This window comes from Leptosomus discolor, chromosome 16 (genome assembly GCF_034619465.1).
Source record: "Leptosomus discolor isolate bLepDis1 chromosome 16, bLepDis1.hap2, whole genome shotgun sequence".
Taxonomy (NCBI): domain Eukaryota; kingdom Metazoa; phylum Chordata; class Aves; order Leptosomiformes; family Leptosomidae; genus Leptosomus; species Leptosomus discolor.
The window spans coordinates 4,864,804-4,878,450 of NC_141406.1; the positions used below are offsets into that span (position 1 = coordinate 4,864,804).

A 13,647-nucleotide genomic window follows, 5' to 3' on the forward strand; every position below is an offset into this window, starting at 1 on the left:
CAGTTTAAGGAAATAGTGAGACGGATCGTTGCCCCGTTTGCCTGCGGCGCTGTTGGGGAGCGGTGTCTCCCCACCTCCGTCCTCGCTACCGCACCGACACGTAGCGGGGCCCTGGTTTTCCAAACTCCCTGGGCGAAGAGGTCTGTGTAGGAGCAAGGAAGTACTTCCAGGATCTGGCAAATAAAGTATTTCCTTTCCTGATCTCTAATGAAGTTGAAATACCAGTATTAAAAACTGGTTACTTGTGGAACGAAATGGAAATAAACATTTCTCTTTTTTTTTTTTTTTTTTTCCTCAAATGACAAGTGTTACAAATAAGAGAGCATTGCAGCCGTTACGAAGTTCCTCCTGGCGAGTTTGCTTTTCAGGCAAACACACAGCGAGAGGCAGCAGCAGCCCGTGGGCCCGGAGCCCCGGCCGAGCGGTGGGCCCGGAGCCCCGGCCGAGCGGTGTGCCGAGGCGCTGCCGGCGCGGGCCTGGGAAGGCCCGGAGGGTGTCGCGTTTGGCCGCAGCTTTCGTACGCGTCGCGGCTGCGAACTGAAAGGCTGGTGCGTCGGTTCCTGCAGGCACGGCTGGGGCAGGCGCCGGCTGCCGGACACTCGGCAGGAAAGCCCGGGGACACGCAGACGGCCCGGTACGCGCTCTCCGCTGCTCGGCACTACGCTTTGTGCCTGGCGTCGGTAAATACTTGTCCCGGCGGCGGCTGCCCAGGGCCAGCGCAGCCTCGGCGGGCCCTCCTCGCCGCGGGGCTCCGGGCCGGCCGGTGGTGTCACACCTCCCCGCCGCCGGGGGCGCTGCGGCAGCGTTGCGGCCCTGCGTGGTGGTGGTGGGCGGGGCTTATCCCGCCTCCGCCGGGAGGGCGGGCGGGAAGCGAGTGAGTTCCGCGGCCGGGGCCGCTGTCGCCGGCCTGTGCCCTCCCCGCCCCCGGCCTCTCGGCGGGGCCGGTGCTGCCGCTCGCTCTCCTTGGAGGCGGCTTACGAAGGCAGCAGGGGCTGTGTAGGCGTCTGCGAGAGCGCGGGGTGCTGGGTTAGGGAGGGCAGAGCCCCCGGGCTCCTGCTGCTGCTGTCCGCCGGTTTCCGTGTGGCACTGCCGGGCCGCTCCGCGCCTCCCGAGGGGCGGGGTGCCGGTGCCCGCTGCGGCGCTGCCTTTGCCCGGCCCTGACCGCAGCCGGCCGGGCCCAGGCGGGGGCTGCGGGGTCCATAGCGCCTTCGGCGGGGCGGGAGGGGGCAGCGGGGTCCGCCTGTTGGTGGCTCGGGAGGCAGGTACCCCGCGGCCGGGGCCTCCAGCGCCTCGGGCAGGGTTTTGAAGCAGCACCGTGGAGTCCTCGGGCATGTGTCCATAAGCACAAAGAGCGTTCGGGTCGTCACTCTCCGCCGAGAGAGATTTAGTGCAGGCAAACTCAGACTGAATGCAGTAAATCTTATTAATTTTTTTTCCTGTCACACCTTAAACCTTGCTTATAGAAATGTCCACTTTGGGTCTCACGCTTACAAGGAGATCTCTGGTCGTAAATCCTGGTGCTTTCCAAGTCCCACTCTCCCTGAGACCTTTGGCAGGTGGAAGGTTCTGTGCATACAGAAGTTCTTGCTGGAGCTGGGTGGAATTCATTGTCTTCTTCATTTCTACGTGCTTATGAAGGGAGAGAAGCTGGGTAGTTTCAAAAAAAAAAAAGTGAAAAGGAGTCAATTTGGTTAGATACTGAGTTTGTCACCCTTGATTATTTATTTCTAAACAGGAGATTATAACTTAGGGTCATCTCCTTTTTATAGCATCTTTCCAGCAGAGCTTTATTTAGGTAGGCACCGTTGCTGTTTTAGGATTCCAATGGTTATGACTTTATTACCGATAGATTATGTCAGCACAGTGTTTTTAGGTCAGCAAGGCTGTGAGTGAGCAGACATGCTTTTCATGTTAAACATCTAGAATTGCATTATGCTATTTGTATGCAGGTCGAGTGAGTGGAATTCCTGTCATTGTTAAGGTACGGACTGCATTTAGCATAGATCCATTTGATGGATTCAACACAAGTAACAGGAACAAATTTATGCTTTGTCCAAAGGTGATAGACAACATTGCAGTGCAGAGAATGTGTTTGTTTACTGGAGACTTGGAACTATAGTAAAATGGAGAAATCCAGAAGCAGGTAAGAAATAGTGAGATGGTACCTTGTTTAGAGACCTCAGCTGTAATTTATTTTTTTAAATGATGACATGTTAGGCGTTCCATGTGACAGAAGAAGGTTGAGTTATTTTCATATGAGAGCTTACCGGTCTCATTGGAACATTGTTAACCAGAAAGCGTTCCTCTTAAAAACAAAACAAAACCCAAAAAGCAAACACCACCTCCGCCCCCAAACCCATCACAAAACACATCTTTATGTGGGTTTACATTATCAGAACATTCAAATATAAAAATCATCTTGAGCTTGAGGTGTTCGACTGGAATGTAAAGTATTGGGTTATAGTTGTTGGCCCAACCGCAGATTTATTCTGTGGTGGTGAGTGCTCTTATTCTTCCCATGCTTTTATTTTCTACCTTTACAAGGGAGAAATGATCCTTCTTTGTCTCTTATTTTTTGTGGTTGCTTGCAATAAATTCTCACGGACATGGGCTGTCACCACTACGTATGTATAGCACATACAGCATTTCCAATTTAGGAATAATCTGTTAAAAATTACCTATGTTGGAAGATCATTACGTATTCGCATGCCTTAGACTCTAATAGAAAACTTTCACGTGTTCTACCTGAGCTTGATTTTTTGACCACTTTGTGTTACGTTGTCATTGCATATGTTGAGGCCACCTTTGCCTTTGAGCAGATTAGGTGGTTTTAAACAGAATTGAGCCTAATAGACATGTATAGGAACTTGTGCTGAAAGCTATTTTGCATAAATTTAAAAGTGCCTGAAACTGTTTTCTTCAAAAGTGCATACAGTTGCCTTAACTTTACATCTTGATGAGAACAGAATTCGTTTGTCTGCCAGATGGGGCCTACCTCTTTCAGAAAACATTAAACCAATGTTTTATAGGAAAACAAGAATTTCTCTCTCCAAAAAATTCTGTCTTGTTTTCTTTCATTAGCTTTGTTTTACCTCCTTGCAGTTTGCTGGAACAAGCCAAAAATACTGTATTTCCTCCTATGAGATTTTAGTGTGTGGGTGGGTTTGGGGTTTGGTTTTGTTGTTGCTTCGCCCCCCCTACCCCAGTGATTTGTTTTTAATACTGTAAGTGGTTTTTCAGCTGAACTCCTGAAATTTAGTGGTATGGATTGTTCCAAAAACTTCATAAAACCAACATTTTTTTTCTGGCTGCAGCCATGTTTTTCCAAACTCAGTTCAGATGATTGTTAGGGTGAGACTTCAGACTATCCTCTTCTCTTGCCTGTTACTGAGTTCAAGAATGTGTTTGTGGTTCTAATGTGCAAATTTTCAGGGTGGTGGCAGTATTTGTTTTGGGAAAGAAGCTTCAATACAACTGGTTCAGCAAGTTTTATCTGGTTAGATATTTTTTTCATTTTTGTTTTCAGAAAATTACTGAGACAAAATACTTTGAATTCATAAAAACATACTTGTTTTCTTTCAGATTAGAACTACGTGTGAAATTAAACTATAGATGGAAAAATATGCCTAATTTTGCTTTTTAATGATGAATATGTAAAAACAGGAAGGGATTTTTAGGTTTTTTTTAAAGAAACAACACAGTTAAAATATTAGCAAAACTGGGAAAGATTTCCTTGTAAAAGAACTGTATATGTAAGTGTATTTCATGTTATAATGGTAAATTCTCACTTCTGTTCCCTAGTCCGCAAGAGAATTTTTCCACAATAAACAGAATACCTTGACATGGTTGAGAATAAAAGGCAGAAAACCACATTCAAATCTTCTTTGTAATGTACTGCATGCATGCATGGGAGGGGAAGCACAAATGCATTTTAGTGCTTTTTCATTTCAACTTTAGCAGATAAAGGAATTGCCTGTGACATGATTGCACTGAAATGTTTCTTCCTGCTTGTCTTGGGGAAGCAACTTTAAAACTCCAGATAGTGAGAAATGCCTGATAAAGAGAGAATAAATGTGTTTTAACATTTTGTAGGTGTCACCTTCTATATACCTTTGTTACAGATTATTGAAATAATGCCACTGCTTTGCAGTTAATACAGTTTTACACAAAATATTTTTTCTTTCCTTTTCCTTTTAAGTTCAAAATCTCTGAAGATGCATGAAATCCGACAACTGCCTAGGCATCAAATGCATGCAACTGGGCAATCTGTTGCTCCCCAATCTGCTGGACAGCAATTTCAGGATGGAGGTCATGACAATCTGGATCAAGTTGGGTATACCTGGCATCAGAGAAGGTTAAAAGAATTCCAAATCAGGTGATAAATACAAAACGTAATTTTCACTGAATGGAGAAGGGGGATCAGACCTAAAGGAGTCTGGTTTTAGTAGTACAAGTGCAGGCTAAGGCAAAGGTTTTGTTCACAGGCATGCCAGACAGTTCTGAAGATGTCTTGTGGTGACTTGAGGACATGCATTGGCAAAGTCAGATTTCTTACATTTTTGATTTTCTAATGTAAAATGAAAAAATGGCTATTTAACAATATGCTTTGATAGGAGACTGCCAGATGTAATGATTTAGTCTTGCCCTCCTCTTGGGTTTCTTTTCTTCTTTTCTATGTTGAGGGAATCTTGACAAAGGTGGGATGATAGTTGTTTAGAGATTTAAGAGCCTAGTTGAACAAGTGGAGCTGATCTAGCAACTCAGACCTGCTGAAGGAAGGAGGCCCTGCTCATGGCTGTGTGCTTTAGTTAATTACCTTGTGAAGTCTTTGGTGCTTATTGAGGCCCTCTGTGTGCCAATTAACTCTTAAATCCGTTTGGAAAATAAGAGGGGGAAGGGTGATGTATCACGATCACAGATTAGTGAGTTGAACTGGCACTAGGAGAGGCTCGCTGAGAAGTGGAACTGCTGTGGCAGAGGTAGGAAGAAGGAAGATCTGCTGGTTTCAGGCAGGGGTAAACAGATTGGCCCGAGTATTCTGGAAACAAGTCTGACTCAGCTGGTTGACTTCAGGGAAACAGTGATGTTACTGCTTCTGAAGCACAAAAAGGCTCCCCAGTTAATCAGTAGCCTGCTCATTAGTATCACTAAGTGTAAGTGGGCTGCTTGGGCGACATTTCAGCTGCCTAGGTTTCCTAAAGAAATATGTCCCAATTCAAGTCTTGCAATGATGCCTGGGCCTCTATTTATGCTTGGTGAATAGTCCCGTTAAAGGTACTAATTTCAGGGTGTAAATATTTTGTATATGCACTGATCTCTGAAAACCTGACCCTTAGTTGTACTACTGAAACTAACCTAAAAGTTCCTATTTTTACTGCTGCCTGGGAATTAACAGAGGAGGAGTACAAAGGCAACTCACCTTTCCTTATATTCCAGATACCTAGCAAGGAAATTCTTCTATCTATGGGCAAAAAAGACATTTGGACAATTTCTCCCTTCCAAAGCCAGGTAGATAAAATTGCAGACATCAAGGATGGGGTTGTTTTGTGGGGTTGTTTTTTTCTTTTATTTTCTTTTTTTTTTTTTAATGGTTTAGTGCTGTACCATTGGGCTAAGAGAGTACTGGCTGTGATATTTGGATGTCTTTTGAGATCACTTGAAGGTTTCCTTTGAATACTCTTCTTGCTCCTGCTTTTTGTTTGTTTTTAATAATCATGGTTAAATTTTACTAACTAAATTCATGGGAGTTGTGATTGTCTTGATAGAGTTGAACTATCTGTGCATATAAATAATGGGTGCGATTGATACCTGCTTTAAATTTAACGATTTTTCAAAGTTATAACTAGAGATAGGTCTTGAAATTCAGTTCATTTTACTGTTTGCACTGTTGTTCTTAATGTATATCTATATATGCTTTGTATCTGTCTGACTTTGAAATACCTGTGGCAGATAATTCATTTGTGTTTTTAGTGTTCTGTCAGCTACTGAAAACCAACACTTTGATACTCTTTTCTTGTTCTCTTTAATTTGCATGTTCGTTCTTGTTTGACCACACCCTTGGGAACTGAAGCAGTTCCCAGTGGAAAGACCTGCATTTGTTACAGTCACAGTAAGATCAGGCCCTTCGTTGCCCAGTTTCATTGTACTGTATCAAATAGAGTCTGACTATGTCTGCCTTAGTTGGTAAACGGAAGTTGTCCTGTCAACCTTACTGTTCTTGCTATCCCATAGACTGAATTCACACTACTTTGGCTGTGTGTAAATTCAGGACAGTGATTATTTTTTTTTAGGGGGATGGGTGGAAATACATTTTATAAAGTTCAGCAAGGAACATGAGCAATAATAGTTGCCTTTTTAGGTTTGAGTCCCCAGTTCTCTACAGCTTTTATTTGCAATGTTCTGTTAATGTACAAAGTCCACAAGAATAATGTGTAGCTCATTTCTTTTTTTCTTTTTTTTCTTTTTTTTTTTTCTTTTCTGCTTGAGTGCTTGGAATGACTTAGCAACTTGGCTTGGGGTAGGTAGCTATGAGCTATGTCTTTCACTGAGGGACCTCTAGGTATTCTGGGCCTAATCCTGTTGTTATTACAGACATGACCAATTTCATTAAGCTAGTGGGGTAGTTGTGGTGTGCTTTTTGTTAGCTTGTGTGTTTTCATGGGTCCTTCTGTTTTTCTTCTCTCCATCACAAATATAAGGAGATAAGAAATTTTTGGAAAGTATTCGTATTCCAGCTGATGAGACTTTCTGGTTCTTAGGCTGCTGCCCAGGTCATCTTGACCACATGGAAAAATGTTTGAGAGAATATTTTAAAATTAAAAAAAACCCCAACTTGAAATAGTACATTATGACCATTATTTTTAGTTAGATGATGAAAATACTAAGTCCTTCATGCAGACCCTCCTATATTTGATTTTGCAGTTGTTCACAATTCAGTGGAAATGTAGCATCACTTCTTACCTGGTCAGGTATCTGTTAAGTAAATGTGACTATAAAAGCAGAGACTGTTTTGCTGAGGTTAAAGAATTTGAAGGTAGTAAGTGGCTTGTGAAGTCATTTTTTGCATGGCTTGCCATCCACTGGAAGGAGAAGCTACATGAGCAGATGAACAGTTTTTAGCATAGACGGTGTGCAGTAACTAGCTGAAGGAGTTCTTAAGCCTATTTAGGTGTTCTTTGGGAAGATTTTAAATTTGGGATGACTTAAGGTCGGCACGCTGTTTCTAAGAACACAATGCAAATATCAAAGCATTATAAAAGCTGAAGTAGCGTTTGTATTTATTTCTACATGTAAAATATTTTTTGTTAAAATCACAAAGAACAAAATTAGCAAGGAAATACATGTATCATTATCAGCTGTGCTGGTTGTTTGAATAAAACACAGAACTGAGGATAAAAGATATGAGTTATATGTAGGTCTAAAATCAACTGGCACTCTGGTATTTGGCAAGTCAGTTAACATCATCTGTCTTTCCCTCCTTGACTTTACATAAAGTATTTACAGTCAGTAAGCTAATTGCTTCTTGTCATACATCACAGAGTCTTGGATTGAAGTGTCACAGTAGGGCAGTGCATTTTTATAAAAATGCAATTAGGTGCTGTTAGGCTAATCAGACAAGACCGGAAAAGAGATAGCATAATAGTCTTCATTAAAACTGATTTGTGGTCAGCCTGGAAACGTATATGAAGTTTCTCATGTCCAAATCTTTTAACTGTTTAGATGCTTTTATGACCAGAAGGTTCTTCAAAAAACTTTTGGAGCGTGGAAGGAGTGGTGGACTGTTTGCAGAGAAAGGAATCTCAACCTCGGAGCAGACAGCCATTACAGGTTTGTGAAGTGACTTCTTGTCACTGTGTGTATGTGGCAGTATGAGAAATTTTCCTTAGGTTCTGAAGGAGTTATTAATACCAGTAAGCAAGTTACATCACCAGTACCTTAGGACAAGAGCAATGTCTCCGTTGCTTATTTTCATGTTTCTCCCCCTCTTTTTTTTTTTAAATTTTTTAAATTCTTTTATTGCTGTTGTCTTAGAATGAAGTCAAAATTTCCTGTGCAACATATCTTAGAGTGCAACTGAATTTGAAAGAGTCCGACTTCTAGGCCTTGGTAGCTCTTTCACTGGGTGGTGCTTTGTTCGTTTTTCAGGCATTTACTCCAAAATTCAATATTCAAGGCTTGGAGAGCTTATGTATGCCAGCAGCAAGGAAAGAGGAACAAATATTATGTTGCAGAGTCTCATGGTAAGTGAAGTGATGGTAACCCCCTTTATTTGGGGACATACTGAGATGGGAGTTTCCAAGGGAAATATTTACACAGAATCTCTGTCCCTTGTGCATGTTTGCTCATTGACCTCCCCCACCTTATGGAAGTGTAATGCTTTTAGGTACAGATGGTTGTCTGTCTAAAGCTGGCAGGGGGGTTCTGTTGGATGTGCTAGTGTGTAGCCACATAGTTATTTAGGGATGCCAGTGAATAAGCTTAAAGGCCTCTCCATCTGCTCCGGATTGCATTGTTTGGTTTTTGGGGGGTGCTTTGGTTGGATTTTTTGTTTGGTTGTTGTTTTTTACTTCATTGCAGTATGTGTTCGAACAGATACTTTTTGATAGAACGTGTCATTGGGATTCTTTATCAACTGTGGTTATAGAAATTAGATAAAAATTCCCTGTGGTATTAACTGCACATATTTTGTCTGTATTCACTATTCCTTCCAGCTTGTGTCTTAAAATTGAAAAGAAGCCCAAGCTTTTGAAGTGTCTCTTGTCTTACTGGGTAGAATCTTTGTTCTGCAGTGGATTTGTCCTACTGATGAAGGTCCTATATTGGTTGCAACTTCCTTTGGTTTTAGGGAATATCTGTTTCCCTGAAGGAGAGGATGACCCTCTTTTGAATGATACTGTGGTTTTGTTCTGTGCTGATTTGCAAAATAAGTTAACTGGTCTCTTTGTGTATGAATGTAGCCTAGGAATATTGTATAGACTGGCATCTCTGAAAACAAACTGATAGGCTACCTAGATTTCCTTTCTTACCAAGGCCAGAATACAGAAGCAGCTGTGTGTTACTTAGTTAAAAATATGGAAAAGTGACCTGTTTTAGGGTAGGTTAATACTTGATTCACCAAATGACAAGGAAATCTTAAAAAACCCAAAAAGGTGGTGTTTGTTTTAGTGTAAGTGTGAAGTGGCATAAAATCAATGATGTTTTTTTCTAATACCTTAGCTTCAATAGTGTCGGTTCTGACAAGCCAGACTGTTGTGAGGGGAAAGTGCAGTGCACTGCATAAAGTGGTAAACTGGAATTTGTGACACCACTTCTGTTTTTAGTTGCGTGACCAGCCTGCTAAATAAACCTGACTTGTTTCTGGTTGAGTTCTCTGCTTGTAGTAAAGAATAACTCTTGAAAAGCTACTGATTAACCTGATGAACTTTATTTTTTAAATGAACCAAAGAAAATCCTGTAATTCTTACCCAATAAGGCTGAATATTGTTATACAATTATATACCCTGTAAGCACTGAAGACAAAGCAATGCCATTGTCTGATAATTCACGCTGCTCTGCACAAGAGGCATGATGCTGTCAGCGTTTCAGAGGTTCTTGTTGGTGTGACACCCTCAGCCAGGGTGGATGGTTGCTGCTGTGGCTCTAGTGGCTGTTATTTTAGGGCTTCCCACGAGGTGTCACTGCGCACTGAGGGGACTGGAGGCTGGGGACAAGTGGTGTTACTTTTTTTTTTGTTGTTGTGCAGCGAAGAAGCAAAAATTGCTCAGGACCTGGCAGCGCTGGCTGCTTTATGTTGGTGTTCAAAGGACAAAACGAGGGATGCGGTCTATGGCACTGACATTCAGGGAAAGAAGCTGTCTGCGGTAAGAATGGAGTGGAAACAGGCAGAAAGGCACTGCCCATAAGGCTGTGGGTTTTACCTGTATTCTGTTCTCTTTTCCTGCAGTGACTTTGTTCCATATTCAATTTTTTTTTTTTTTTTTTTTTTTTTTTTTTTTTTTGCAGGGGGGGTGTGGTGTCTGAATTCTTCTGGTATACCCATAGACTGTGGGTTTAAAATTGCTGTTCATACCTTTTTCCAGTGAGAGGAAGGTGATTTCTTGCACCCAACTATGGAACCTGTGTTTGAACATGTCTATAATGTTGTTTTGGCAGCATATCGTGGGCAGTGTGGAGAAGACAACACTACCAGAACTGCACTGGGCATAAAATGAATATATTGGCTCTGCAGCATTGGGCCCAGAGTCTGCAGTTTCGAGTAAGTCCCAGCAGCTTCAGCTACTACTGTTTCTTATGTTGAAGTTGCACGCACGTGTGACTAATGTTGCAGATTAATAAAAAATAGGCCTTCTACTCATTTGCTTTGCAAATTACAGTACTTTTGATGGAAGAACCTATTAGGATATGAGGAAATGGGATGAAGCTGCATCATGGGAAGATCAGATTGGACACTAGGAAAAGGTTCTACACTGAGAGGCTGATCCGTCACTGGAACGCCCTCCCCAGGGAAATGATTGTGGCACCAAGCCTGTCAGAGTTCAAGGAGTGTCTAGACAACACTCTTAGTCATACGATTTAGTTTTAAGTAGTGCTGTGAGGAGCAGGGAATTGGACTTGGGAATCCTTATGGGTCCATTCCGACTTGACATATTCTGTGAAGAAGGTCAAGCCAATTTTTTTGCAAGAAGAATTTCTTTACAAGATACCTAGGCAAGGCAAATTGGATCCATGTCTTGTATTTGGTAGGAAGCAGACTCTCCAAAGGAATTATTACTGTCTTGTATAATGCTTGACGGTAGTGAAAGTATCAGAGTTGTCTCCACCAGAGAAACTAGCCACAGGTAGATAAGAGGTAAAAGAAAATAGGTGTGTGAGTTTGCAGCTGTGGCACTTTGAGCAGGGCATGAAGGGTGGTTGCATCCAGCTCTCTAGAATGATGAACTCCACAGAGGCCCAATCTGCTATCCTGTTAGGAGGCAAGATAGCACTGCTCAGCTGTTTGGCAGCACGTTGCCTCTTTGTAAGATAACATTTCTTGTGTCCTAATGAATTTCTGTGAGCACGTTTAACTCAGTTTTGGGGTAAGAAAATACAATGTAGCATTTCATATTCTTGAGAGGTTGTCAGCTCCTTCAGTAAATTGTTCATCTTAGCTGAAGTGAAAACAGCTTGGTTTTCATTTTCACTGGGACTGTTTTGTCTCTTTCATTAAAAACAGGTGATGGTATTTCGTTTGGCCTGTACTGTGAGACGGCAACACTGCCTGTCTGAGGCCAATATTCTGCTAAGGAGATAAACTTGTGACTTGGGAAATCTCCTCATATCTCAAGATGTGATTCTTTTCTATACAAAAATTCTCTGTCTGAAAGAAAGCCTGTTGTCCAAAAAGTATTATTTTGACCCTTTAATGGAAAGAGTGCAAAAGAAAAAGAGTAAAGAAGTTTGGTATTGATGTTCTTTGTCCTTTTCTATGCTGACGTTCCTTTGGCATTTGTTTGTTTGTTTTTTTCCCCCTTGTGGGGAGGAGCCTCATTGCTCATGGCTTTCACTTTTAAATCTTACATGGAATTTCCTATTGCCTGTCTGTTCTTACTCTTTGTTCTACTTCCCTAATCTTGTCCATTTTTTTTCCCCTTACTGCCCTCCCTCCTCAATTGTTCTGTCAGGCTTGGTTGCAGTGGCGAGAGCTGTATTTGTACAGCCAAAATGACAAGCAGAAGGAGACTAGGGCAGTAACTCACCATCAGCACTGGGAATTGAAGAGATGCATAGAAGCATGGCTGGGATACTTGAACCTCCACAGAGCAAAGAAACATCAGAATGGTGAGTTAGGACAGGATAGGCCTCGGCTCTTTTGCTTAGGGCACAGTGATTATTTCTTTTTTTTTCTAGAAGACACTGCGATGTTTCTGCTTGCTCAAGAGATGATGAGATTCAGCTTGGACTGTACGCTGTCACAGGCCTGGCTAGCTGAGGTTATATATGGAACTGTCAGGAAGATCACCTGCTTTCAATGTGATTTAAAAGAAAATGCTTTACAGTTCCCTTGATGAAAACTTGCACATTGCATATTCTATTCTGACTGAGATATCTGTGAGAGGGACGTATTCAGGACTATTGTCAGTCAATCTGTGTGTGGATTTTCTTGATAATCAGACAAATCACAACTCACACAAGATTGTAAAGATTATTACACCAGTTCTTTTGTTTCTTCCCTTGAAGTCACTGGAATGAGTTCAGACATTTGTGTGAAATGCCTGTTGATTTGTGGTAGTGGAAAAGAATTCTGCTTGGACATCTGGGAACTAGTAATAGGAGTATGCTGAAATGTAAGCAAGCTTATGCATGTTGAGCAAGTGATGCAGTGTCTTAACTTCCCCTTCTTAAGTCAGTACAGTATGTTACTGCCTTAAAACTGCCTTTGTGATCACTAGGAAGAATATAGTCCGTAGCTGAATGTTACTGTGAATTCTTACCACCACTTTTCAGTGTTAGAGCTTCTGTCACTTCAGAACCAGTGGCTCAAATGTCATGGCCTCATCTGATCCAAATGAGCCAGGACAGAACAAGGCATGAGTAATTTGCGTGTGTGTTTTCTAGAGCTGGCCCAAGAGCATCACCGAAGCAGGATAGTCCGGCAGTGTTTCTCTGATTGGCGGCTGTCATGGGAGTGCCGGAGAAGAATGCATGCTCATCAAAAGGACATTGAAAAACTAGCAGCAAGGATTGCCTTATGGAGAGCATTTGTACACTGGAAGCATTGTATCCAAACAGAATTTCATCCCTAGCAGGGACAGGTTAAAAGCATTCCCGCAGGGGAAAAATCTGGTTAATAAGCAGGAATGTTGTGTAGTAGCACGGGTGACAACAAACATGTTATCATTAGAAAGATGTGTGTAAGGCCATCCTAACAATTAATAAAGCTGTTGCAATTACAGTATGTTAGCCTGTTGACAGCTAAGAGCCTGCAGAAGATAATTTAAGGTTGGGGAGGAATTCCTTATGTAACAGTGAATCAGAAATGTATTGTGATAAACCAGCAAAATCTAAAAACTTGGCTGTAATCAAAACTTGCACAGGTACCAGTGCTGGAAATTCAAATATTGAAACAAATTTAGATGGAGATCTAGTGCCCCTCTGTGGGAGAAGATTGCATATGTATCAGGATGGATGTTTCTGTATAAAACCAAAAGGTACTTTAACTCGGTGACAGACGTGGTACTGTGTGTGGAAGAGACTCGACAGTGTGAGCTGGCTGAAAAACACTACAAGCATCATCTGCTGGTAAGAGCACTGTTATGGATCTGGTGGAAGAGGCTGTGAAGAGAATTCAAATGCTTCTGGCTGGCGGTGTGCCTTTAGTTGTGGTGTGGGGGTGTTAAGTGGGGGATGCACCATTTTTTGCCATGGTGAGTTTGGATCGGGCATCAGGTTTCTAAATTCTAAGTATTCTGGAATCTGCTAGTTGAATCCAAATGGGGAAACTATGCTGCTCTCCAAAATAGTTATTCTTCCAATTGGGAAACTGGTGAAGTAGCACATTAATCTTGATGGAATTGGGCTACCATGCTCTGTGGCCATTTCACCATGAGGTTGCATTATCCCCAAATTTTTTTTTTTTTTTCCTCAAGTCTACCCCACATTTCTGTC

At 42.1% G+C, this 13,647-nt stretch overlaps 1 protein-coding gene across 1 annotated transcript in view; it reads left to right on the forward strand.

The window, feature by feature from the left end:
* Positions 1 to 2,123: 2,123 nt before the first annotated feature.
* The window catches only part of SFI1 (SFI1 centrin binding protein), a 30,926-nt gene continuing 19,402 nt past the window's right edge, over positions 2,124 to 13,647 (forward strand). Inside the window, exons 1-10 of the mRNA XM_086474161.1 lie at positions 2,124 to 2,143; positions 4,199 to 4,354; positions 5,437 to 5,508; positions 7,720 to 7,827; positions 8,146 to 8,240; positions 9,743 to 9,860; positions 10,153 to 10,255; positions 11,664 to 11,820; positions 12,598 to 12,759; positions 13,211 to 13,281. Coding sequence (XP_086330287.1) covers positions 2,124 to 2,143; positions 4,199 to 4,354; positions 5,437 to 5,508; positions 7,720 to 7,827; positions 8,146 to 8,240; positions 9,743 to 9,860; positions 10,153 to 10,255; positions 11,664 to 11,820; positions 12,598 to 12,759; positions 13,211 to 13,281 — 1,062 coding nt within the window. The remainder of the gene's footprint in view (positions 2,144 to 4,198; positions 4,355 to 5,436; positions 5,509 to 7,719; positions 7,828 to 8,145; positions 8,241 to 9,742; positions 9,861 to 10,152; positions 10,256 to 11,663; positions 11,821 to 12,597; positions 12,760 to 13,210; positions 13,282 to 13,647) is intronic.